This window comes from Aspergillus aculeatus (assembly GCF_001890905.1).
Source record: "Aspergillus aculeatus ATCC 16872 unplaced genomic scaffold ASPACscaffold_25, whole genome shotgun sequence".
Taxonomy (NCBI): Eukaryota; Fungi; Ascomycota; class Eurotiomycetes; order Eurotiales; family Aspergillaceae; genus Aspergillus; species Aspergillus aculeatus.
Window position 1 is genome coordinate 119,832 of NW_017963000.1, and position 24,692 is coordinate 144,523.

Here is a 24,692-nt window from a genome sequence, read left to right on the forward strand (position 1 = left end):
TCCTAGCGCTGTAGCCCTTACTTCCGCGTGGCAAACCGGCTCTTCCGTCGGATTCTCTTCCCATACCGGAAGAAGATATACCTACCATCACCAAAGTCAGCCCCGAAACACCAGCTGCAGAGCACACCACTCACGGAAACGGAGCCATCACCAGACTCAGAAACGCCAGCAAGGAGGTCGCCCACTGGTTGCCCAGCGTGTGGTACACTGGTCGCCTGTTAGCTTGTCAGACAGCCCAGCGTTGTGTATCATCGGCAAGCGTACTCGGATACCCGAACAGAGGAAATGCAGCCGCAAAGGTGCTACGCGTGAAGCTGTTGGCCCCCAGGGCGCTGGCAGCATACAGGGGATACGCATCCACCAGGAAGGTAAAGACGCCCGCGTAGACCAGGATCATCCTGTATGCAGGAAGCTTGTCAGCGGAGCCCTGATGTTACACCACAAGGGAAACCTTGGATAAGGCTCAAGGGATACTTTACCCTGCTCCAAACAACGAACTCCCAATGATAGGCACCGCCCAATGCACCGAAGGTAGTCTGCTACACGGTCAACATGGGCTCGGGCATACCTCTTTGCACAGGAGGCAAGAAAGCCAGGAGGCGGAAACTCACGCCGTCCAGGCAAACCAGAACAACCCCACCGTCAGCAGCGGCGCCCCAATCACCGCCGGTGGCAGGCGCCGCTCGGGGTCCATCTCGTCAATCTGCTGCAGGATGTTCATCCGAAGATACAACCTGCGACACCTATCACCAAAGGTATCAGACCACTCACTTGGGAATGGGACAAGGAATCATACCAAGGATCAGCAACCAGCGCAGCAACCATCCCCGCCGTGATGCCCGCAAATGCCAGGCCGGACTGCCACAGCCCCCAGTTGTAGACCGTGCCGAAGATAATCTTGAACGAGCCGAAGAACAGGTATTGGATTCCCAAGGCAATGGCGGAGAGAAGACAGAGATTCAGGCACATGGGCTCAAGGAAGAGGAGCATAAAGGGGCGGTAGAGCGAGCGGAGGATGGTCTGGAAGATTAGCCGAGTTGGATATAATAAGCCCTATACTTAAGAAGAAACCGGGGGAACACGCACCATCGAGATCGACCGGTCCAACCGCTCGATCGGTGCCTTCCATCGCTCCTCTCCAGTTTCTCTGCGAAGACGGCGAGCTTTGCTCCGGAGAAGGACGGGGTGGTAGGTCTCCGGCACGAAGCAGAGGACCAGGAGGCATTGGATGGAGGACCAGATGAGGAGAGTGTAGAACGACCAGCGCCTTTACTCAGAAACAGATCCTTGTTTAGATTCCTGGTCCACAAGGCGGCTGACCTACTCACCATGACGCGAATGAATTAATCAAGCCCCCCAGCATAGGCCCGAAACTCGATCCGGTGCTGCCATTATCGCCATCAGCTATCAGTCACCTTTCCTCTTTCCTTCCTCAACCACAAAATCGCCCCCCCCCCCAATTGATCAGAATGGAAAACCCACAACGGCGACGCGGTATACACCAGCATCGGAAAATGCAAATTTTCCTTGGTATACAGATCCCCCACCGTCGCGCCCGCCACACTAGTAAAAGCCGCTCCGGCTAACCCGGTCAACAGCCGCGCCACCAGCATCGTCTCGATATTGCGGGCGACCGCGCAGGGGATCAAGAAGAGGACAAACAGCGGCAGCGAGATGCGGAAGATTGGGCGTCTTCCGTAGAACTCCGACAGCGGCGAGAGCACCAGAGGCCCCCAGCCGAGCCCGCCGATGAACAGGCTCAGCCCCAGGGTGGCGACGATGCGGGAGCAGCGCAACTCCTCGATGATCTGGTGATAGGTGCTGACGTACAAGGAGCTGGTGACGGTAATGCAGAGGGTGGTAGAGCAGATGAGCAGCTCGATCGCCCATTTGCGCCGCGGTGCAAGGCAATGTGGGTTGGCGGGGGCGTCCTCGGGGGCCCAGCGGACTCCGAAGGCGTCGCTGGTAGGCGCCTCGAGGTCGAGGTCGATTTCCGTCGTGTGGGAGGACGCTTCCATGCCTTTCTCGCTTGTTTGGCCTCGAACTAGGAACGCGTAGGCTGGTAGATTCTGGCGAGTAGAAGGGGAAATGCTGCATTGAAGCGGTTGAATTTCATGCTGCGGGGAAGAAGCGATTCCTTAGGAGAGAGAAAGGGTTGGCTGAACGCCACTGATGGTTGGACGGATGTTCGATCGCCCCCCAGAGTCCAGTACCCTCGGAGAAACAGAGTCTCTCTTCTGATTGTTCCGACATGGTGTCATGATCGGCGATTTGTGGTTCTATCGTGAGACCGCCATCTCTCCTGCTATACGAGCTTGGGGTGGGCGGTGGTTGGTTATAACCTATAGTTCAGCTTTCTCACCATCTTCCATTGTCGCTGTGCATTGCATGTCTGCTATGCTTGGATCTTTCTCCGGATTCTCCAGTGACCGTTAACCTGATACCAGGGTGGAATAGGTTGCTTATCGTCCCTTCAGACGATGGGGTTGGCCGACTCCATTCTCGTTGGAAGTAGGGCTAGAAGAAGTCCATGACCTGACCTTGGCTGGTGAAGTCCGCCTACTGTACATCAAATCTTTTAAGTCCTCTCGGAGATGTGTATGTACACTACTACCTCATTCACTCAATACCCTGCGCTTCCTTCCGGCAGATAAGGTCAGACCGTATGATGATGTTGATGATGTCGAGACAACGTCCACCTCGGAGTTACACCGTCCTCCGGCTGTCTGTTCGAGTACCTTATTTTCCAATTGGTCTCACTGCAGCTGCATTGCCGGGGCTGTCGCACAGCCTCCAAGGTCTGTCCGACCCGATGGGCCGGAGTTACTGTCCCAGAAGTATGTTTTCCATTGCCTTCTTGTCAGATACTCCACTGGCTTAGGAATCTGGACGGTGCTGTCTAACATACACGCTGGCTGCATCGATCCATTCCACCCTTCATCCACCAAACAAAACACAAAAGACCAGAATAGACATGTAAGGGTCAGTGGATGAGGATCGCCACGAGTGCGGTGTGCCTTCTTTGTGATGCAATCAAATTCCATTCCCTTATGATATCCACAGTATGACCCTTGACTATCAGCCTCGCCATGGTCATGATAAGCTATTAATCCCCAGTCCATCCGCAAGTGCCACAGTTTACCTTATCCCCAATATACAAATTCCTTCCTCAGCGACCTGGCCATGGATCACATCCCCAATGCAATCCCTTTGCCCCTTTTCAGCCCTTTCAACCCTACAGCTCAGCAGCCCTGCAGACAGCAGCCACCAATTCCCCCGCTCTCGACAGAAACGGACTATGCCCAGCATCCAGCGTCTCCGTCCGAATATCGCACCCCTGCCCGACCCCCTCCACCATTTTTCTCTGCACCTCCGCCGGAATCGCCCGATCCCTTTCACAATAAAGGTACGTGGTGGGCACGACCTTCCAGGCCGCAAAGCGACAAACGCTGGAGAACGTACGATAGCTATGCAATTTCAACTCCGCCACAGCCGCACGCGCCACCGCCTCCGGCACATCGTGGTAAAACACCTCGATCGGATTGCGAGGCATCGCCGCCGTCTGATCCGCCGAGACCTCCACCCAGGGGGCATCGTGGCCGCCGAGTGCGTCGCGGAGCGAGCGGCCCTCGGGAACGAGGAAGGAGCAGCACAGGAAGAGATGCGAGACGCCGCCGGAAAGGTTCGCTTTCCGGCGGGTCTCCCAGTCCAGGTGCTGGATGGCCTCGCTGGCGACGACGCCGCCGTAGGAGTGCGCGAACACGAGGATGCGGTGGCCGGCGGCCGCGAGGCGGAGGATCTGGGTGCGGATCTGCTGGACGTCCTCGGTGAAGTCGCGGAGGTAGTGGTGGTTTTCGGGACCGACGGAGGGGAGGCGGACGGCGTCGGTGGTGTAGGTTGTCGTGGACTGCAGGAGGTCGATGACCTGGCTGAAGCAGCTGGGGTTGTGCCAGGCGCCTGGGACGAAGAGGATGGCGGTTGAGGGCATGGTTGAGGTGGCTACCGATTGGTAAAAGACGTGGAGAATAGTGTATGATGGAGAATAGTCAGGTCAGAGTGACCGGTAGCTGAGGCTTTCTGACCGTCTGAGTAAGTCTGGGTTCTTTGAAGGTATATTCTAGGACGTGGTGGTTGGGATTCTACTCCGGGTGGGTGAGGTTATTGCAGTACGGCTGCAGACCGCACTGGCAAGAATAAGGTAGTGCTTGAGAGATATAGGTCGTGCTCGAACCCGGAGTTTGTGCTCACTTTAAGGCTCAATAGGAGCTCGAAATGACTATGCTCAGGAGAATAAGGGAATGAACTTGTATGACCTGAGAAGATTGCTAGAGGGCCTAATCTCAAAATCTTGAAATTCGAGCCGAGGTGTCTCAGAGAGGACGATGAGCTTAGAATGAAGTGTTAGGTAAAAGAAGAATCCTTCATGCAGTCGCTATTGTAGTGACGCCTGTGAGATGGGCAATACTACCTAACATATTCACAAGCTTCTTATCCGAACTAAACGTAGACTGTGACACAGCTTATCTCCATCTAGCATGAAAGCAAAGCCCACATAGCCCCGTCTCGAGATCAACGAAGCTCAGATCGAGTCCACGTAATGTATCGGTATTGTATCACTAGCATCTCTAGGATCTCCGTCAGAGTGATCACATCGGCCGTAAATAGGCTCACAGGATGGGACAGACTCCGAACCACTACAAATGCTGGGATGAGTAAATCCAGCCGTGGTTCCCATCGCTTGCGAACTGTATGTTAGCTTACGGCGATGCTACTTTGAGAAGTTTGCCCTCAAGCCTCTTCATTCAGCAAGAGCTCTTTACTACTGCTAGGTGATTGGGGCTTCACATTCACACTTCTAGTGCAGCTAATGGATTGATCCAAAGCTTTGTTGTGGGCTCTCTTTGGTGCCATGAGCGAGTTATCATGCAAGTACAGTATACTGTAGAAATGGTCCAGACCTCAGGGTGTAATTCCGTATGAATCTCTCGAAAGGAGCAGAAATCTTACTCCAACGTTTATCGACGTCTTAACAACCAATGATATAGCAAATCAACAAGAATATCGGATCCCAGATCCCGCATCTAGAAGCAGTTCATCTAGGCATATAACCAGCCCGCACCCAAGGAAAGAAAAGCATCACAGCCAAGCACAATCAGAAAATCACCGGTCCCCAAGCTTATCCAGTTCCTCCCCTCTCCCCACTCCCTTACCCCCCAGAAGCATCGTCAACGCGAACCGAATCGCACCCGCAATCTCCCTTACATCTAGCATCGCCACCCAGGCCCGGACCCCCAGCGGTCCCCCGCGATACCGCAACTCCGTCACCGCCTCATAGGCGGGGTTCGAACTCGCCTCGATTGTCGGCAACGTCCTGCGGATGACATACGGCCGGACGGAGTACGCGTAGTGGAAGAACAGGGCGAAAGGCACCATCTGAATGCAGATCACCATCGTGGGGATACCGATGTTCACGTCCGCGTAGGTGAGTTGCGCATTGGGCTTAAGGACGTCTGTCGCTCCCAGCGCGAAGAAGATTATCTATGGCAGTTTTTGTTAGTCTCACTTGACTCCCACATCTACAACGAAGTGCATGGGTGAAAGAGCCGGACGAGCGTACCCGTTCGAGGAAAGACAAGCCGACAATCAGCTTGAAGGCTAGCAACTTGGCGAGAGGCTGATGATTCTTTAGCTGGACCTTGAAGCTCTTGTAGAATTTGAGCACCGAAAACACGGCCGATACGAGGGATAGGTTGAGGAAGATTGTGATCTTGCTTAAATTAGACTGGCGATCACCGGAAACATAGAAGAGAAGCAAAAGGGTGGAGGGGTTTGACTTACCCATAGATGCGCAAAGTAGGGCTTGCTGCTTTCCATGCAGTAGACCCCGGCGGCTTGGGTGATGTCGGTTACGAGGGATGCTAACAGCGCGACGGCCGGGTACTGGAAGATGGCAATCCATGTTTTCTGCAGTGTGTTAGCACCGTCACGTTCCGGATGATGGAGAATAGGACTTACTCGATACCAGCTCAGACTCTCGGTGGGAGACTCACTTCCACTGGGTGGAATGGCCAACGGGGCGAAGAACATGTTCTCGCGGGAGATGGACGGCGCCAGAAACTCCAGCATCAGCAGGTAGAAAATGCCCAGCGCGACGGACTGGAACACGTCGAGCCAGGGCTCCAGATACACATAAACCTCGGGGAAGCAGATTCCGAGCAGAGAGAAGATGGAGTACAAGGGGAGCAGAGTGGAGATCCGCATGATCCTGTGGTCTGTTAGTGCACGGATTGTCAAGGTGAAGGCGGAGGACAACATACTTGAGCTGCTCCTTGGGTTTGCTCAGATGTGTTGCATGCAGGAACATCAATGTGAGAATCGTCACACAAGTGAATGCCGTGCAAGCCCCGGACAGGATCATATTGAAGGTATGGAACGACATGTTATGTAGGAATGGCTGGGAGGCCACTATTGTCCACAGTTAGTCCCGTCTTTTGGCATCAAATGGGGTGACCTGCCTTCTGAGAGCGACTCTGTGGGACATGTGTGATTTGCATGGCTGCTGCTGTCGTGGTGAAAGATACCCATTTCTCAAGAAATATTGAATTGATAGAGCACGGCTGGACGACGGAATCTCCGATGCTGGGTTTGATATGACACAATTGTCAGGAGTAATGTCTTTCTACCCATGTGCAGCAAGCCTTTATATTCCTCAAAGAAGCTGATCGTCCAAGCATTTTGACACAACAAACGTCGGTGTGGCCGTGAAGGAGTGCAATCCTCCAGCATACTAGCATCCTACTCCATAGCATCTTGCATAGCCTGTTGTACCGCTAGTCCATATGCGGCAAGCGAGGCGAGACGGGAATTTATAAGAGGAGCAAGTATAGATTCCTTCATCTTCATCATTGGTCCCCAGCACAGCCGCAAACACCTGTCTCCACTGACACTAGGCAGTTTGCGGCAGGAGGCGCGAGAGCTCCCTGGAAATGATCATCTAAGCTTCAGCAGGAAGACAACTGGGGCCCACCTCCGGGCCCACCTCCACAGCCTTGCACACTCCACGAGGCTGTCAGCCGCAAGACGCAGCATCAAAATCGCCGACACCCTTCTTCAGAAACTCATAAACAGGGGCTCCCTGCAGATTTCGACTGCAGACCAGAACCCTAAGACGCATCCTTCCCACGTGGCAGTGTTTCATGCCCACGTCTCGGGACTTTTTCCACATTCTGTAGACTCTACCACCATTGACCGACTGAGCCCTCACCACCCTCAGTTCACCTTCATGCAGAGCAACCAAGACACCATGAGTCGCAGCCGTAGAAGTAAAGGCTGTCTTGCATGCCGTAAATCCAAGGTTAAGGTAACTACCTAAACGCAGCAACGACCCCCCTCGACCTGATATCCAATGGCCTAACAAGCAATGAACCGCAGTGCAGCGAAGATCAACCGCGATGCGCCCGATGTACTCGCCAAAACATCAGCTGTCACTACCCCGACCCACTGGAGATCGATTTCCGCAATGAGAACACCAAGGCGGCAGTGCGCGCCGTGTCGTTGTGGCGCCAGAGGGCTACTGCAGTGCCGAGTCCAAGCCCTAGTCCACCCCGAGGCGACGACGATCTCCAGCACCACGCATTAGCCACCTTCTACCGCGACTTCGGATGCACGGTCGCCGTTGCCAATCCCTGGCTGGAATTCTTCCAGATGCTGCCCATGCTCCACCGACACCCAGCCGGAAACCCAGCCTCGGCGCAGGCCATTCGAGCCCTGGCCCTGGCCCACCACGCGCGCCAACAGCAACAACGGCAGCGGCAGATCCCGCAGCTAGAGATCCTCGCCCGCACCGAGTACTCCAAGGCCATCAGCCTCATCCGGTCGCAGCTGCAGACCCGAAACGGCGTCCCCGGCACGGATGTCATCGTCTCCGTCTCGCTGATGGGGCTCTTCGAGACCATCCTGCCCAGCAGCGCAAGTGGGGCAGGCAGTGGAGGCGAAGAGCAGCAGCATCGATCCTGGCAGGCACATCAACACGGTGCCATCTCGCTCATTCAGCAGCAGCAGCAGCAACAACAAAAACCTCAAAGATCCCGTACAACAGAAGAGGAAAGCATTGATCCCCGACTGCTCAAGTTCATGTACTTGCTGATGATAGTGAACTGCCTGAACGCGCGCTCCCGACCCCAGCTCCCCTTGCACCTGTGGACGGGGGTCCTCGATCCCCGCCTCCCCGCCGCGCGACTGTTCCGGATGATGTATCATCTCGCGCAGTGGCAGGCCGATCTGGACAGCTGGATGCAAGCCCACGAGAAGCCACGCACCATCTCCAATCCCGCCATCCTCCCCATCGAGGAGATGATCCCCACACTCATGCAAGCCGACCGCGACCTCCAAGAGTGGGAATCCCATCTCCCGCCCGCTTTCCACTTCTACGACCGCCCCGCCACCCCCGAAGACCACCCTCTACTCCAGTGGCCCGGCGCTCCAGGGCGCGTCTACGTCTACGAGTCCAGCTGGCGGGCGATTCCCCGGACCTTCGGGTTTGCGGTGCGGATCCTGCTAGCCCAGAATCTGCTCCGATGTCGACGGTGGATCGCGGAGCGAGATCCCGACCAGTCTGGGGTATGGCTGCGCGACCACCAGGGGGCTGCTCTGGGACTGCTCGAGGAGATGGTGGGCCATATATCCCGCAGTACGAATGCGATCGTGGGGCCAAAGACTGTGGGGGTGGGTGGCGTCGGTGCTGGTCGCGAAGCTGGGGAGGGGGAAGCGATGCGGGGGCTGGCGATTGTGTGGCCTCTCAGCGTGGTGGTCGGTGCGTTGCAGCAGAACCCGGGCGTGAGGGATCGGGTTGGCGAGGAGCGAGCGCGGTGGGTTGGAGATGCTCTGTTGTATGTGCGGCGGCTGGTAGGGAGTCGCGAGAATGACGGATGACGCTGGGGTAGAGGGGGTTGTGCTGGACACGGGTCTCGCTGGAGGGGCACAGATGAGCAATCTTCTTGCCTTGTTATAATATTCCTGCCATAATCCAACATCCAAGGAGACTTCGGTATAGAGGAACTGATATGTAAAGGTCGATATGCGCAGTATATGTCGATGTAACGTCCTTTCAGACTTACGGTCGCAAGAGGCACTTGAAGATTACCTACTTGAGATCCACGCAGGCGACTAGGGGTTGCCCTGAGGCGTTGCATGCTCCTTCTAATGTGTGCCTTATCATGTGTGCACTGGATAGGTCCGACGAACAAGGCCTCGGATAGGGTTATCGGGGCAAAGTCGGTCATCACGTCTCGCTCATCGCTCTGAGTCAGGTTCGAGGATGGGGTGCTCTCACTGTCAAGACCTCAGTGCATGAATAGAATAATCACCTAAATCGTGCCGTTTAGTTCGATTGTGACAGATGCTCACTTCCTGCGAATTCTTCACTGAGCCACCGGTGCTGGTGCTCAAGCTCAGTTTGCCCGGCAATAGCGTAGCTCTCTACTGATGAGGCGTTGGTGCTAGAGAAGAGGCCATCAGAGGGGTAGCAACCGACAGAGAGCCGTGACAATCAGCAACAGGTTGTAAGACGGCGTGTCAACATGCATGGGGCGAGATGGCTATCATCGTGCACTGAAACTGTTGGTGACAAGGAGGTTCTCATCAGTATCATTTTAGGCGTGTCTGCACCACGGTCACCCCAATCCTGAATAAGATTCGGACAAGTGAGGAAGATACAGCGCAGGTCCCGAGTGTGCACAGATTGGGTCGAGCATGGAGGTCTCTCCCACGGCTGTGCTGTTAAGACATTGGAAAGTCTTGCATGTCTCACCACTGATTTCGGCCCGCGCAAATAGAGTCAAGGATGAGGCGCAGCGCAATCTGCCACAAATGCCCTTGTTGGATTGTTGGAGCAACACCTCAGCTGTATGTCTCGCTTCTCCAGGGGTTGGTCCCGCTGAGTGGGCTTGTTGGTGGCCCAGCTTTCCCGTCACCATAGACCTTGATCGCAACCAGTGTCGATTCGTCAATGCAGTGCGAGAATAAAGCATGGGAAGGCTGTTTTCACCAACAATGGTAGCGCTATTTTGGTCCAGTTCTGACGGCCGACCATGACTGGCAGAGCAGTGACCCTTATTCTGCAAGATTTTAATTGGGCTTATGTCTCGGTCGATTCTTTGCAAAGGGTCAGAGGGTCAGGAAAAGATCTAATCTGGAAGCATTCCCTGTCGCTATTTTTGTGAGTGAATCAGGAGTCGGATGGTGCCAAGATGGCCGGAGAAGGCAGGAGAGCAAGCGTATTATGGCTCAACCAAGCCGTGGGATTCCCTCCGCCACCCAACGCGGGGTATTGAGTCCTCAGCAGCTGGATGGCAGGGTGGGAGCTTCTCATGGGGGCCGTGTTGTGCTGACATGGCGAGTATGTGGTGGTGTAGTGTTGGAGTGTCACTCTCCGAGTGGCCGCAACGACAGCGGTCGATCGCTGCTCGGCTAGGGGGGCGGAATGGCCCACTGTTATCACCGATGCTCAAAGTCATCGAGACATAGTTATGGAGATCGGAATAGTATAATCCAGGAGAAAGGGGCAATCATAGGGGCAGGTAGCCAAGGAACCATGTTCAGTAGTCTGCGGGACTGGAGAAGACCACAAGTTCACCAACAGATGTCGCATGTTTCAGCAGAGAGACAGAACACAACCTAATTGAATGCATGCATGACATGACCGGGCATTCTTCAGACTGCAGATGCCAACAACCCGGTGGGCGGGCGGATGAGCGGACGTTTGTCTTTTCCAATCCGGCCCCTGGACAAAGCAAGCTAGTTAACTAGGTAAGGAAGGTATGACTAAGAGACTTGAGGTCGAGTCTTTGATTCGGAAGTGGGTTTGGAAACTAGAATGAATCTGAAACCGGGAGCCCCGAGGTTCACCGAAGAAAGACACCTGAAACCGACCCCATTCTGCCTTAGGTAGAACGCACGGTGGTTGACCCACCCACCAGCTCGTCATTGGGGCACCAGACCAGGGCACTGGTGGTAGGCAAATTCCTTGTCTTTATCTTGGAATATACCTTGCCATGAAGGTAGTCAGTTGAGGCGTAGTTGAGATGTGATGTGCAGACACGAGGATAGATCCTTGAGATCCTTGAAGAAAAGAAAAGAGGGGAATAGAGGGGAAGTGATGAGTCTTTTTACACGCGGGCTTTGTTAAGCTCACTCGGAAGAAGGGCAGCTGAAGGCTCAAACCAGGCACAACCAGGCACTGCCAGGCACTGCCAGGCAGTCTGAAACGGGTGTCACTTCCGGCGACTAGTCCCAGTAAGGCTTAGTCCACTAGCCAGGATCGCCCGTTTCAGGGCTCTGATTGGTTGCAAGGATCTGAACCGGCCTGAGGGCCACGAACCAATGGGAACGCCAGATCGGCTTCGGCTGCATCCGTGCGGGCGGTCCGATGGCTGCTGATTGGTGCTGCTTGGGGGCGTTCCAGCACAAAATCCCCCGACAAGAGCATGTTTAACTCCCATTGGGGAAAATCCATTGTCCCCATCACAGGCTGCCCCCTCCATCCAACAAACGTGATAGAGCGTTTTTGCAGCTTGGGTACCTACCCTAGCAGTTCCTCGTTCCTGCGTGTCTGGGCCTTTCTACACCGGAGTAGGTCAACAGGCACATCCAACAGGCACCGCACAGGGGCCGCAGGAACGAACTCCCTGGTGCCCACTGTGGCAGCGAATAGACTTTCCTGTTGGACTCGCTTCCTCCTGCAACGATGGGCTTTTTTCTTCACAACGACGGGCGTATAAAGGCCTCGTCCGCTACCCCTCAAGATGCATCTTCCTTCTCATCATCCTCCATTCCCTCGTCAACTTGCAGTGCAAGCTTGCAGATTCTAGTCGTTCACGACATCGTCATTCCTTATTCTTTGCTTTCGGAGACTATTGACTAGTCCCCATCACATTCCTTCGTTCACTTACTCTCTCGCTCTCTCTCAATCAATCACATCCTTGCAGGACCCACAACTCGCTTGATTCTGTCTGTTGATCTTCTATAACCCTACAACCAAAACAGTACCTTCACCAAAATGCAGTTGAACAACTTCCTTCTGGCCGCCGCCACTCTGGTCGGCCTCTCCGCCGCTGTCCCCATGGGCAGTCGGACTAAGAACCTGGCCACCCGCGCCACCAATGCCGTGGTCAGCGTCAGCAGCCTGGCCGCGACCACGCTCAAGGACAACGACGGCAGCGGAGCCGGACAGGATGTCTACACCTTCCACACCGGAGACGGCAGCGTCGCCGACGGCTGGCCCGCCCAGTCCAGCTGGGTCTCCTTCGACGACATGTGGAAGGCCAACAAGCCCACCATCATGGAGTCGTGCACCCAGTTCGGCGTGCCCAACAACTCGGCCAACGAGACCCAGAACCTGTACGACGCGATCCAGCAGGTGGCCAAGGAGTCCCACCTCGACCACCGGTTCATCCTGGCCATCATCATGCAGGAATCCAAGGGCTGCGTCCGCGTGCACACCACCAACTACGGCGTCCGCAACCCGGGCCTCATGCAGGATCATGATGGCGCCGGCACTTGCAACGACAACGGGGTGGTCCAGAACCCGTGCCCCAAGAACGAGATCCTCCAGATGGTTCGCGATGGGGGTGAGTGTCCCTTCCAACCCTCCCAATCTCCTTTCAGCGCAGACACTAATCCCCTCCTCTCACACAGCCATCGGAACCGCCGCCGGCGACGGACTGGCCAGTCTGATCGACCAGCAGGGCAAGACGGACGTCTCCGGCTTTTACCGCGCCGCCCGCCTGTACAACTCGGGCTCCATCTCCGACGCCTCCAACCTGAACGTCGGCGTCGGCACCGCCTGCTACGCCACCGATGTTGCCAACCGGCTCACCGGCTGGGTCAACGCCGCCTCCAAGTGCACCCTGAGCTCATAGGCTCGTCGTCAGTCTTCTCGACGGAATGTTGGATGTCACGGGTAATTCCGCCTGTGGGCGGGCTTAGGATGAAATAATGGTTGATTCCCTATTTGCTATGCTGGATTGGTTTAATATGTTTGATCGTTTGGCTTTACCTTTCTTGCTCCACCAGCATGGATTGGCTACCCTAGTCTTTAGGGCTGAGGCTCATGCTCGGTGATGAACTTGGTGCGATGTCGGAGATGTATGTATACCGCGGCTAGAATCTACTTGTGCTTTGCTTGCTTGTATGGCTGGTTCTCTTGGTGTCTGATAGGGTGTGCTGGTATTGACTATGGTGTGGGGACCTAGTAGTATGTACCGTATCATGCGGGGATGCTGTAGATCAATTAAGGTCTGGCTCTGCGCCGCGTCTACTTGTATACGGATCCAACACTTTCGATCTGGTCTGGTGAGTGAGAGCATGGTCGGTATTGATTCCATGCTAGAGAACCAGTATATTCTGTCAACCGCAACGATGGAGAAGTGCTGGGTGCCGAAAGTGGTGCCCCAGGCATCGAGGCCGGCCGGACAATTGGTGACACAATTGGTGACACCACCTCAGGCATCAACCAGCATGTTGCGACCGAAACAGGTAGGTCATGTGATTGAGTGATGGCGCTACTGGTGCGCTACAGCCAGTACATCATATCTGTGGTTGCCTGACGCATTGTCATTGTGGGGATTGATAGCGCGTGAAAGGATCACCTCCCAGATTGGAGTACCAAGTAATGTGGTAACAAGCGCATGAGGGCGAGTTGACCAAGACGCAAGATGCTAACTAGGGTGGAGGGTCCGGACGGGACCACATATATATCGTCCCACCGGCATATGGTCAGTGCGGAAACGGTCGCAATACTAGCGGGGGATGCGACAATAAAGGACTCACAGGCATCGAGTATTGTGACACATGAGCTACGTAGAGAAGAGGTAGTCGACAATGCCAGGACAATCTTTCATAGCAATTGACACAAAAGAGCAAAGGAAAGGAGATGTACTGAAAAGAATTCTGGACATGGACTTACAAGATAAAAAACAAAAAAGGAATCTCCCCGACTGGGAGTCGAACCCAGGTCTCCCGCGCTTGTTCCCGGACGGGATTGACAAGCGGAAATCATGACCGTTAGACCATCGAGGAAGCGGATGAATTACCTCTAATTATCTGCTTCTATAAAACAAAAACAAGGAATAATGCCAAATCCACTATGGCTGCAGTCGATAGACCCTCGGTCGTGGGAAACAGTATAGGTATTATCTTCCTACTCGAGCCCGTGGCCAATCGTCTTATTGTTAACTCATCCAGAGCGGGCTACAGTCTACAAGTGAGGGAGAGACAAGATAATGGATAACAGATTGGATTAACTATTAGCGAACATTATCGTAAGGAATGACACCCAGTGCTCAACAGAAGAAGACATCAGAAGGAATGAAAGTGCAACCATCTTCTTAATCAACCAGCGCAAGAAGAGAAAAACACAGAACAAGTTGAAAGCCACAGATTCGATCGCTATGCTAAAACTTCGACCGGTCACAAATTCTCATCTCGTGGCGTCGCGTCTCGCCTCGCTCAGCTCATCTGGTGCCCGCCATTTACTCAATGGTGATCTTCTTGGAGGTGGGCTTGGCGGCCTTGGGCACGAAGATGGAGAGGATGCCATTCTTCAGGCTAGCCTTGACACTGTCCTGGTCGACGCGGGTGGGGAAGCTGAAGGTGCGGTGGAACTCGCCGATGGAGCGCTCGCTGACCCAGAAGTGCGGCTTGTTCTTGTGGTTCTTGCCGACCTGCTTGTCGCCGGTCCTGGTGACCTCCGTGCTTTCGCTGGCCTTCTCCTTGTCCTTGTTCTCCTGGGTGGTGGTCTCCTGCTGGCCCTCCTCGCTCTCGTCGAAGTTGTGGTACTCGCGTTCGGTGCGACCCTTGATCACGAGGGTCTGGGGGTCGGAGAACTCAATGTCGATGTCCTTCTGGGCAATGCCGGGCAGCTCGCCGTCAAGGTGGTAGCCCTCCGCGGTCTCGCGGACGTCGAAGCGAGGCGCGAAGGAGCGGGCGGTGGTGGTGGAGGAGCTGGCGCCCTGGCCGGAGCGGTGGAGGTCATAGTCGTCCAGGAGACGGAAGAGAGGGCCGAATTCACCAGCGGAAGGGATGCTGCGGAAGAGAGACATGGTGGTTGTAGTAACGGGTTGTGGATATAGAGAATAGTTTGTAGAAGAGCGCGTTGTAGTGGTAGTAGTGGTGGTAGTTGTCGAGGAGTAGAGAAGTTGTTGTTCTCGTTGATTGCTTGCTTGATTGATTCTGATCTGATGAAGACCAACTTGACCGGAGCTCAAGGGGGCCTTTATACCTTTCGACAGCCATCATTGAGAATGTTGATGATGCAACAGCAGGGGATGGATGATCCATGGATGGGTGTTGCACTCTTGCACTCGACAGCTCTAGATGGCTCTGGAAGGTGCCTGAGGCAGCCAGCGCGGGTGGCCTTGGAAGTTGCGAGAATCGGCCGGACCGGCCGAGTGGGTTCTGCGATGCTCTGCGATTCTTCTGGCCGCTTCGACTCCGACCACGTGACCCTCCGGTTATCGTGCTGCCTTTCAGCTCTCCAGTGCTCCTGTGCTCCTGTGGTGCAACAATCATTTTCAACGTGATGTAATAGTATCATGCCATTCTATGTTCTGGCCGGTTCTGCATTCTATAACAGCATTGCTATTGTTATGACTATACTCTATCACCATAGTCCCTTTTCTCCATCATGCATCAGTTTAGCTGCGTAGCCAGTGCGATCGGCGCTGTCACTGCTCAGGAAGACCCCGGATGGACAGCTCTAGAATCAAAATCACCAGACCTTAGTCCTTGCCCGCCCCAGCCCTAATCAAGGAATCTCATGGAGCTCGGGAAGCACTAACCGAGACCCCCTCCCCTGGTCGCGTCAAATCAGTAGGAAATATTGTGCTATTCAGTAGCTTACCCCAGCCAGCTATTACCCTTGGATCCTGGTTCCACCGTACATCGGTCTCGTTGTTTGCTGCTTCGGTGGCAAATGATCCAACAGAAACCGAGAAGCCCATGGAACCGAGTATTGGAGGCTAGACCAGCCCGTGGAAAGATACGACTCGGATCGACACCCTCTTGGTCAACCACGGGATCCCAAATCAAGGCATCGGGGTTTGCTTGGGATCGTGGTTGGAACCACGGGTGAGAACCGCAGCTTGGAGTGTTGTGACGTTGTACAACTTGCCCATGTTGTAGATGCTGGGAGAACCTTCGATGCGGGGTTCAATGTCGCATTTTCGACTGCTGGCTCCAAGATGAGGTGATAGTGGCAGTGGCAGCTAGCTATCTTGACCGAGCGATTGGTGAAGTCATCCAGCGTGACATGTGATATCTAGTGGGAAGAGTAGTCGTTCAAAACGTATCATGTAGACTTGGTCGAGCCTCCATGGTCAGGCTTTCTTTTGAATGAATCGGTAAGAGTGGAAAAGTACAGTTTATGAGATACGAGGTGAATCTTCGATAGAGGTCATCTTACAACAAGCTATGCTATGCTCATAAGTTTGTGTCTTTGTTCGAGATAGGAGAGAACGCTGGAGAAATTGAACGTCAGACATGTTAAGTGTCAGACCAAAGCGTTGACAGCTCTATCACCGAGGGGTCGATCACTCGAAGTGGTCCGAGCTTCATTCAAGAATTCTGGTCTTGTATGGTCTCGGACCCTGGGCCACCGGTCCCGCAGCATGTTTCTTCCTTCATTAACTCTGTCGAAAGGAGGGCAACATGTCATCTAAATGACCTGCAGCTTCCGACAGCACAGCCACACAGACGCGCGCTCTTGGCGCTCTTGTCCAGAAGACCTTGGGAAGAGACTTCAAATTCGTCACCACGAAGCATTGAGGCACTGCTTCCGCTGTTATCAGCCTGTGAATCCGATCAACATACCATGTGGCTTCTGGAAGGATGCCAAGAAGCGATGCAGCCTGCTCGACACGGACTTCTGTCACCAATAGGGAGCAGCGTGGGGAAGCTGTATGGGAGGCTGTGCTATGCCAACGGCCCTAGCCACGTACTGCACCAAGACCGCCCAATGTTGGAGTGATCGGATCCCATACATCTTAGTCAAGATAACCAGGTACGAAATGTGCAGTACGAATTGAATGCGCATTGCATAATGCCGAAGAGGAGGCAGTGCCGGCCGGGCCAAGCACGCGATGGCTATACAACCGTCTCTGAATCCCGCTGCCTGAGGAAGCCACCAACATGAGCCACAGCAATCCCTAGCCTAATTGGAGTTTCGGCGCTGATCTGCCGAGAAAGATCGTGTCGATAGTCCATGCCCGTGGAATTCCTCACCGATCTGCTTTGTGAACGACCGTTGCCGTCAGGCTTCATGCAAATCTCCTATTCCCGTGGATCCTACCTGTCTTCCAGTGCTGGCGATCATCGAGAATATGGATGCCTACTGCACACCATGTGCCAGCATCATCAGAGCTTCCGCGACCATCTTTGACGTGACGAGATGATTGGTTTATGATACGAAGATGCAGATACGGGGCGAGCTGCTACGGCCATTTCCACAGTATGTATACTTAAAAGCGGGCACTCAGGCTTCCTGCAGAATGCTTCGTCGACCCCGTTCAATTCTCCGCATTTTGGCTTGAGTTGGCTTCCTAGTATATACTCGCATGCTGCGCTACAGCTCCGCTTGGCCGGACAATGTCGATGCCACGACAGACAGTGGGGATTATTCTGATCCTCTTCGTCTCCCTATCAACATGCGTCGCAGCCGAACCGCAACGCTTCAGCTCCTGGTGGCCGAGGTACCGGAGCGCAATCAACACAATCAAAACCACAAATTGCTCCGCGCAATACGACGCATACCTGACCGGAGACCAACCGGTCGGAAACCTGACCGCGAATGACCCCGAGCTTGCGATCTGGCATGTTGACAGTGCAGTGACCCCGTTCACCAACTGCCTGCTGCGGGCCACGCCGGAGCTCTACAAATCCATGATGGCCAGCGCACAGGTGGTGCTGGGACTGATGCCCACGCTGCTGGCTAGCATCAGCCCCAGCGCCCACGAGACGGCTATGCTCTTCGTCTTCGGCGACCGCCAGCTCCTCTCGTTCCTCCTCATGGTCGCCTCCCCGGCCAGCGCGGTCGACGCCTCGGGCAACCTCCACCAGCACGTCCAGGACCTGAAGGGCTCCCGCGAGTGGCTCTCCGCCGAGTCCTCCTCGCTGTTGCTGCATCACAACCTCGCCATCGTGGTCCTGGAGTTCTTCCTCGCCGCGGCGGCGGCGGCCAATGTGCTGGTCCTCGCCTACGAGATCTGCCTGCGTGTCATCTTCTCTTTCGCCCAACAGTTACAGTGGATGCCCGGACTGTGGGTCGCCATCGGCGTGACCACCCACCTCTTGATGACCGTCGCGCTGCGCACACGCGTGCGCATTCGCAACAGTCGGACGAGTAACATCAGCCTTCTCACTCGGGTGCTTCGATGGGTGCGAGCGCAGTTCACCGCGTCGGACAGTAGCAGCGACGCGACCGAGGTTCAGTTGCGGGACCGCACTGTAGATAATGTGCTGATCTCCTGGTTCACGGGGCTACTTGCCGCGGCCAACACGCTCCTTGGGATTCTGCAGTTCTCAAGCATGCTTTTTATCTCCCCCAACGATGCTCTGTTCATCGTGGTGCGGTTCGTGGCCTCAGCAGTGGTGTGCCGGATCCTGGTAAAGTACGAGCTGTGGCTTGTGCGACAACAGGTGAAAGTAAGTGGCAGTGATGATGGTGAACAGGTGAAAGGGGATGTTTCGATGGGCTAGTTGTATCCCTCGATCTTGCTGCGCTGTATCATATCCTTGATCTCTACTAATGTTTGATTTCTACTTGCAAACCTGTAAGCCTGGGAGGATTGGCTGTGAAGGCGGAGGCCATAGCGTCTATCGCCACCTCGTATTCCTCTTCCTTCTTCGTCACGCCGGCATCACACGAGTCCGTTAGGAGGGCTGTGCAGCGGCGATCGGCTCGGGCCTTGCCCTAAGCTGCCACCATATAAGCTTGAGGCACACTGATGCACGCGCAAGATATGATTTGTGGGTCTAAAGTTCGCCAAAGAGCCCCAATACTGTCGACGGGACACGTCCACAACTCCCCCATTGTCCAGAAGGCTATATCCAGTCATTTATTCTTTTCATCTGCTGAGGCTGATCGATGATCGACAAAAGTCCGTGATTCCCGCCCCCGGAAATACCAGCCGGATGTCCGACGGACTTTGCTCATTGTCGGCCAGCCATGACTAACTAAGTCGGACTAACTTGTAATCTATCGTGAGAAGACTATTTCTTCAGCCTAGCTACACTAAGAAAAGACCCTGAATCCTAGATTCCAAGCCGCAACTCGATGACTCGCTTGGTCCACGATAAGCCCGCCGTCGAGGCGGGGACCAAAAGCAGTATAGCCTCAGCTTCCTTCGCCAACCCTATAAAGTGACTCACAGCACCATGCATTGACAAAATCACGAGAATATCCTGATCCCCACTCATCTTCCTGTCTCCTTATTCTTCAATCCTCCCCGCAAAGCGGACAGAACAAAAAGAGAAAATGTCCTACCTCCAATCCGCCCGCCTCACCTACCGCGCCCTGGAAGACACCCCGGAAGACGAAGACTTCCTGCACGCCATCCAATCCGACCCGGAAGCCTACGCCAACTCGACGCCCGCCTTACCCAGACCGCAAGCCAAACGCGACACCGTCAATGGGTACAAGAAGTCCCTGATGGAGCGGGCGCTGCTGGCAGCCATCATCGTGCTGCCGCATCCCCCGTCGAATGGCGAAACCACCCTTACCTCCAATGCTGCAGAGGACACCCCAAAGATGCAGACGCAGATAACCACCCCCGGGACCCCGATCGGTGTGATCTCCCTCCGCCGCGAGGGCGGGGACTACGCCCACCACCGCGGCACCTCGATCACCATCGACATCGCCCGTGGGTATCGCGGTCAAGGGTACGGCAGCGAGGCGATCAACTGGGTGCTGCACTGGGCGTTCCGGCGGGCGGGGCTGCATCGCGTGGAGATCCAGGCCCTGGCGTACAATGAGGGAGCGGTGCGGTTGTATGAGCGGTTGGGGTTCACGCTTGAGGGCCGTCGGCGGGAGGCGTTCTGGCACGATGGAAAGTGGTATGATGACGTGGTGTTTGGGATGTTGGAGCGGGAGTGGGAGGAGAGGCAGGCGCGGGTGCAGTCGGTATAGACGGGGAAATGAAGATGATGAAGGGGCTGTAGCGCAAGAGGAGTTGGAGAATACGGTGTCTGGGTATTATCCCTACCGTCTGCGACATCTTCTTCTTCTTGTTCTTCCTCTTCTTCTATTTTTCTTGGATCAGCTCTTGGGAAAAGCTGTACATAGATTGGTTGGAAGCCAGGAAGAAAAGGAATGGCATTACAGTAGATGATTGTATATACTCAGGGCAATAAGTGAATTTGTTTATCTCACGTCCCAGTCAAAGGCTGCTTGTACACCACCCCGTCCACCGTCGTGACGAGGGTCCCGTTGGCCACGAACACATTGAGCATGGCATCATCGACGACGTGAAACCCCCCTGGTCCAGTGACCTTGGTGCTGTATGTGGCCCCCGTGGCAGTCAGATTCGAATACCAATCCAGCCGGGCCGATGTAACCGACAAAAAGGTGGAGGCCACCGACTCGTGTCCCTGGATATAATGCACGCCATCGTCGGAGTAATTATGGTACGTGACAGCGACAAAGTCAAGAGCCGGCGCAGTCTTAGTGTTGCGAAGAACCACGTCCGCTGAGCCCGAGACTTGCCCGTGAAGCGTATAGTTGCCCGAGGGTAGGTTGAAGACTTCCGGCACGCTCTCGCCAGGGGTATAAGGAAGGCCCCAGGGGACTCTATCGGCGACTGGCTCCACGGGGTCAAGATGGTAGGGCTGGCGACTGGTGAGTCCCGCCATCATCAGACGCGAGGTTCGGCCGCCTGGCTCCGTCGACTTGGGACATGGTAGGGGATTGATCCCCCCGCAGGCAGGGGGCACGACCATCTTCTGCCAGTACATGATGCGCGTGCCATCCGGAGACCAGCGGGGATCAGCGCCGGCGTTCCAGGTGGGGTCGTTGATGCTGCCCGGCTGGCCGTCCCCGCCAGCGTTGATCTGTTGGCCGTAGTAGTAGTCGTCAGGACCATCGCGGTCTCCCTGGGCGTCCAGCAGCCACGGCCGGAAGAATCGTCGATCGCCATTGTTGCGCACCGATGCGACCGTAGTGACCGTCAGCAGGTCGACCACAGGAGGAACCCCGCGCATGGCAGACAGGAACTCCATGCGATCCGTGCCACGCGTGTCCAGGATCACCTGCCAGCGGCCATCCGGTGAAACCCCTACCGGGTCCACATAGCCTGGGTGCGTTGTCACCCGGCGCACCCGGCCAGTAGTCAGGTCGGCCGCGAAGAGATCGATGTTGCAGGATTCCCAGGGGAGTCCAATGTACAGGACTTCTTGTCCGCGACTGGCAAAGCCCCGAAACTCCCCCACCACTAATGCCTGGCGGTTGATCTGCAGCTGATCGCCGGTGACGGTATAAGGAAGGAGACCATTTGGTGCAACCAGGACGGTTACGTTGACGAGGTCGTATCGCGCGGCGCGAGGGAAACCCGTGGCAGGGGAGTCGCTGAACTGCAGTCGACCGAAATAGGCGTGTTGACTGAGCTGTCCCGATCCGGTGACGGAGAAGGAGTTGAAACCCAGGTGGACATTGTCGGGGTGCAAGCGCAGCTCCCGGATGATGGCTCCAGACCCGGAATCGTCGGCCGTGTTGCCTAACCGGATGGGATAGATGTGGATCTGGTCCGGAGTGCATGCATCACTGGCCAGAAGGCCAGATCGACATTCGACGATGTTGTTGCCGGCTAGGGCTCGTTTGCCGTCGGAGAAGGCTTGCGGGTAGTCGGCCAGCGACGAACTGCTCCCTTTATTGCTCTCCGGGACACCGCACGTCAGGCATTTCCACGGGCTTCCGGTAGAGAAAGTGGTCCCGTTGGTGCTGACCAGGATCAGTTGGACGCCAGTGTAGATACTGGCGGGGTCTGGGGCTGACGGTGCCCCGGTGAAATTTAAGCTGACGAGGACGTGGTTCCCGTCCGGCGAGAAGTCCCCGCCGTTCATCAGGGATGATTTGCCCATACATCCTGTCCCGTGCGGATTCAGATGGTGAGTACAGGCGCCAATCTCGTCGGTTGGCACCACAGGTGGCAGTGGCAGTTGGACCACTTCGATGGGCTCTGGTGAGGGTGGTTCGAAGCAGGTCGATGCGACAGATGCGAGACCGGATGAGGTCAATCCCAACGAGATGGGAATGATTCCTCCTCCAACAGCCATGAGACGCATGGTTCGAGTTGGAAGGTTGTAAATGAGAGTGGAGTGAAGGTAATGGAAGATGAGATCAACCAGGCGTACCGTCTACATGTACTTGATGAATCAAATGAATCAATAACTTAAGGTATGGAGTATGGAGTCGGACCCTCCCGACCCTGCCGCATCGGGCAATCAATGCGATACGCGTATGCACGGACCAAATCGGATATCGGATAAGGGGTAAAAATTCAGCCAATCCACAATTCACATGTACGTACGTAGAGAATAGAATCAGTTAATAATACGCGCTTGCACAGACCATTTTCCGCCTTATATGTACAGTATGATGCTCTATACGCGTTTAGAGCTCGCGGTCACAGCGGAAGCTCCTACCCGGACTCATTTCGCTTGATCCCTTAGAATCTAGTCGATCTCTCAACAACAACAACAATGTAGGATGTATTGAAAATTGGTTAAAATCATGGGCTTTCTTCTGATCCCAGTGATTCCAACTTCGACACACCGTAACACGCTGTGAACTTGTCGAACCTAGTCCTAGTCTATGCTAAATGGCTAAGCTCGAGCCGTACAAACACGGATACTACCTCTGGCATTATCTGCCTTCGCTGGCGGCCGCCGTGATTTTTGCTATCTTCTTCGCGGTCGCGACAGTGCTACAACTTATCAAATTGGTCAAATGGAGGGCTCGTCTTGCCTCCCCTTTGCAATCGGCGGAATATGTATGTGCGCCCCCCCCCCCCCCCCCAACCAAATGTCCCAGTTCTTGTTGTCCTCTCGCCACGTTGCCTGATGTCAAGAGCTGAGGCTGACAGAAGGGCCTTTTAGGGTTACTTACTGCACCGGTGTTTTCTTCTGTAATATTAGTCAGGGGACCCCGCCGCCTTTTGCTTCTGCCGATCGATTCTGGCATTCTTGGAACCTCATCTACGTAAAAGTGTACAGGTATCTTATTTGCAACCCCGACGGCTTTGGCTTTCTATGTGATGGCTCGCAGAAAGCACAAGAAATCACGATTTGGCTGCTTAGAGTGTAAACGTCGACGTATAAAGGTACCGCACCTTACCTCTTCTCCCTTGAATCGTTAAGCTTTTCAGCTTTGGAGTGGCACTGAATCGTCTGGAAGTGCGACGAAAGACGGCCAACATGCTCGCAATGCACAATATCAGAACGAACCTGCGGGTTTGCTGAGCTGCATGCCCTGTTCTTTCTACCGGCCAGTCCTAGAAAGCAAACGCCTTCAATCTCAGTATCCCCAGCAGAAGAGGCATCATCGACGAGTTTCACCAGCGGGGAAGCGCCTGATGAGCCACCGGTTGACATGCTTCATGCTGAGCTGCTTTGCCACCTATTCACCGAGACTCTTCCATCTGTTTGCGACAACAGCAGTTATCAGATGATCTGGTCCTCACCCGAGATTCTCCAGTACTGCTTCAAAGTCCCATACCTCGCAAATGAGCTTTTGGCCCTCGCCGCCACGCACATCAGTGTCATCCGCCCTGCCCAGCGGGAGTTCTACCGGGATCATGCCACTCAATTACAGATCCATGCCCTGAGAGCCTTCTACAGCGCAGCCGATCCGGGCATCACGCCTCGTTTTCTCTTCTCCTCCATCCTCGGCTTGCACACGCTCTGCGTAACCCTCCTCTTCCGCGATACCGACTTCAGTGTCTTCCTCGATTCATTTGTTCATTATCTCCGCTTACATCGCGGTGTACGCACTGTTCTCGGAGGCAGTTGGCGCGCTTTGAGGGAGACCACAGCCCTGGGGCCGGTATTGGGCGCCGCGGAGTCTCAACTGCAGACGGATGGGAGTCTTGGCCCGGCGTGCAGTCGCCTGCTGACACTCGTCCAAAAGGCCAAGTTGGGTCCCTCCGTCACCGCAACGTACCAACACGCGATCGAAGGGCTGCAGTTGGCGATGACCGCAGCAGCCTCTCCCGGAGCGTGGGCAGACTGCACTCCGGCGGTTCTTGCGTGGCCGGCCAGTGTTCCCTTGGAGTACATCGATCTTCTCGCGCGCCGTAGCCCCGATGCTCTCGCGGTGTTGGCGCATTACGGGATCGTCCTGCACGCACATCGCCATCGCTGGTTCTTGGGCGATGGCGGACGGTATCTGATCGAATCCATTCGGGAGTCGCTCGGACCTGACTGGGCAGAATGGATGATTTTTCCCGGTCAGGCTCTGGAGACTACAGATACGCTTGGTCCACCTGAAGGGGCGGTAATTGTTCCAGATGAAGGGTATAATGGTCTAGGCGCCTGAGCTCGCTGGATACCATTCGAAGATGGAACCAACATTGCACAGGAGTTATTGTGATAAAATTGATCCCTGCGCCATTAGGCGATCAACTTATAATCAATGTTAGCGGTTTTCC

At 55.0% G+C, this 24,692-nt stretch overlaps 10 protein-coding genes and 1 non-coding gene across 11 annotated transcripts; 5 read left to right on the forward strand and 6 right to left on the reverse strand.

The window, feature by feature from the left end:
* Positions 1-17: 17 nt before the first annotated feature.
* On the reverse strand, positions 18-2,018 carry ASPACDRAFT_37433 (MFS transporter; the record flags this gene model as incomplete). Its single annotated transcript, XM_020200298.1, has 9 exons — positions 18-81; positions 135-207; positions 265-398; positions 480-536; positions 612-743; positions 797-1,020; positions 1,087-1,267; positions 1,329-1,385; positions 1,483-2,018. The coding sequence occupies 9 exons, from the start codon at positions 2,016-2,018 to the stop codon at positions 18-20; spliced, it is 1,458 nt and encodes a 485-aa protein (XP_020051079.1).
* A 1,217-nt stretch (positions 2,019-3,235) lies between these two features.
* On the reverse strand, positions 3,236-3,988 carry ASPACDRAFT_37357 (alpha/beta hydrolase; the record flags this gene model as incomplete). Its single annotated transcript, XM_020200291.1, has 1 exon — positions 3,236-3,988. One exon carries the CDS (start codon positions 3,986-3,988, stop codon positions 3,236-3,238), a length of 753 nt encoding a protein of 250 aa, XP_020051080.1.
* A 1,172-nt stretch (positions 3,989-5,160) lies between these two features.
* ASPACDRAFT_48569 (OSTA/TMEM184 family protein) lies at positions 5,161-6,439 on the reverse strand (the record flags this gene model as incomplete). The annotated part of the gene is made up of 5 exons (XM_020202160.1): positions 5,161-5,538; positions 5,618-5,767; positions 5,839-5,964; positions 6,016-6,265; positions 6,318-6,439. The coding sequence occupies 5 exons, from the start codon at positions 6,437-6,439 to the stop codon at positions 5,161-5,163; spliced, it is 1,026 nt and encodes a 341-aa protein (XP_020051081.1).
* An 864-nt stretch (positions 6,440-7,303) lies between these two features.
* On the forward strand, positions 7,304-8,931 carry ASPACDRAFT_48570 (Zn(II)2Cys6 transcription factor domain-containing protein; the record flags this gene model as incomplete). The annotated part of the gene is made up of 2 exons (XM_020202161.1): positions 7,304-7,360; positions 7,432-8,931. The coding sequence occupies 2 exons, from the start codon at positions 7,304-7,306 to the stop codon at positions 8,929-8,931; spliced, it is 1,557 nt and encodes a 518-aa protein (XP_020051082.1).
* A 3,187-nt stretch (positions 8,932-12,118) lies between these two features.
* Positions 12,119-12,917, forward strand: ASPACDRAFT_37426 (uncharacterized protein; the record flags this gene model as incomplete). The annotated part of the gene is made up of 2 exons (XM_020200297.1): positions 12,119-12,626; positions 12,694-12,917. 2 exons carry the CDS (start codon positions 12,119-12,121, stop codon positions 12,915-12,917), a joined length of 732 nt encoding a protein of 243 aa, XP_020051083.1.
* Positions 12,918-13,986: 1,069 nt separating this feature from the next.
* On the reverse strand, positions 13,987-14,076 carry ASPACDRAFT_t319. Its single transcript has one exon. It is a non-coding gene; the product is annotated as a tRNA-Asp (tRNA).
* Positions 14,077-14,528: 452 nt separating this feature from the next.
* On the reverse strand, positions 14,529-15,098 carry ASPACDRAFT_37346 (Hsp20/alpha crystallin family protein; the record flags this gene model as incomplete). Its single annotated transcript, XM_020200289.1, has 1 exon — positions 14,529-15,098. One exon carries the CDS (start codon positions 15,096-15,098, stop codon positions 14,529-14,531), a length of 570 nt encoding a protein of 189 aa, XP_020051084.1.
* Positions 15,099-17,646: 2,548 nt separating this feature from the next.
* ASPACDRAFT_37362 (uncharacterized protein) lies at positions 17,647-18,750 on the forward strand (the record flags this gene model as incomplete). Its single annotated transcript, XM_020200292.1, has 1 exon — positions 17,647-18,750. One exon carries the CDS (start codon positions 17,647-17,649, stop codon positions 18,748-18,750), a length of 1,104 nt encoding a protein of 367 aa, XP_020051085.1.
* Positions 18,751-19,528: 778 nt separating this feature from the next.
* On the forward strand, positions 19,529-20,179 carry ASPACDRAFT_65018 (GNAT family N-acetyltransferase; the record flags this gene model as incomplete). The annotated part of the gene is made up of 1 exon (XM_020204065.1): positions 19,529-20,179. The coding sequence occupies one exon, from the start codon at positions 19,529-19,531 to the stop codon at positions 20,177-20,179; it is 651 nt and encodes a 216-aa protein (XP_020051086.1).
* A 239-nt stretch (positions 20,180-20,418) lies between these two features.
* Positions 20,419-22,442, reverse strand: ASPACDRAFT_1877363 (uncharacterized protein; the record flags this gene model as incomplete). The annotated part of the gene is made up of 1 exon (XM_020198099.1): positions 20,419-22,442. The coding sequence occupies exon 1, from the start codon at positions 22,327-22,329 to the stop codon at positions 20,419-20,421; it is 1,911 nt and encodes a 636-aa protein (XP_020051087.1). The 5' UTR covers positions 22,330-22,442.
* Positions 22,443-23,300: 858 nt separating this feature from the next.
* On the forward strand, positions 23,301-24,589 carry ASPACDRAFT_1877366 (Zn(II)2Cys6 transcription factor domain-containing protein; the record flags this gene model as incomplete). The annotated part of the gene is made up of 2 exons (XM_020198100.1): positions 23,301-23,366; positions 23,441-24,589. 2 exons carry the CDS (start codon positions 23,301-23,303, stop codon positions 24,578-24,580), a joined length of 1,206 nt encoding a protein of 401 aa, XP_020051088.1. The 3' UTR covers positions 24,581-24,589.
* Between the last annotated feature and the right edge of the window lie 103 nt (positions 24,590-24,692).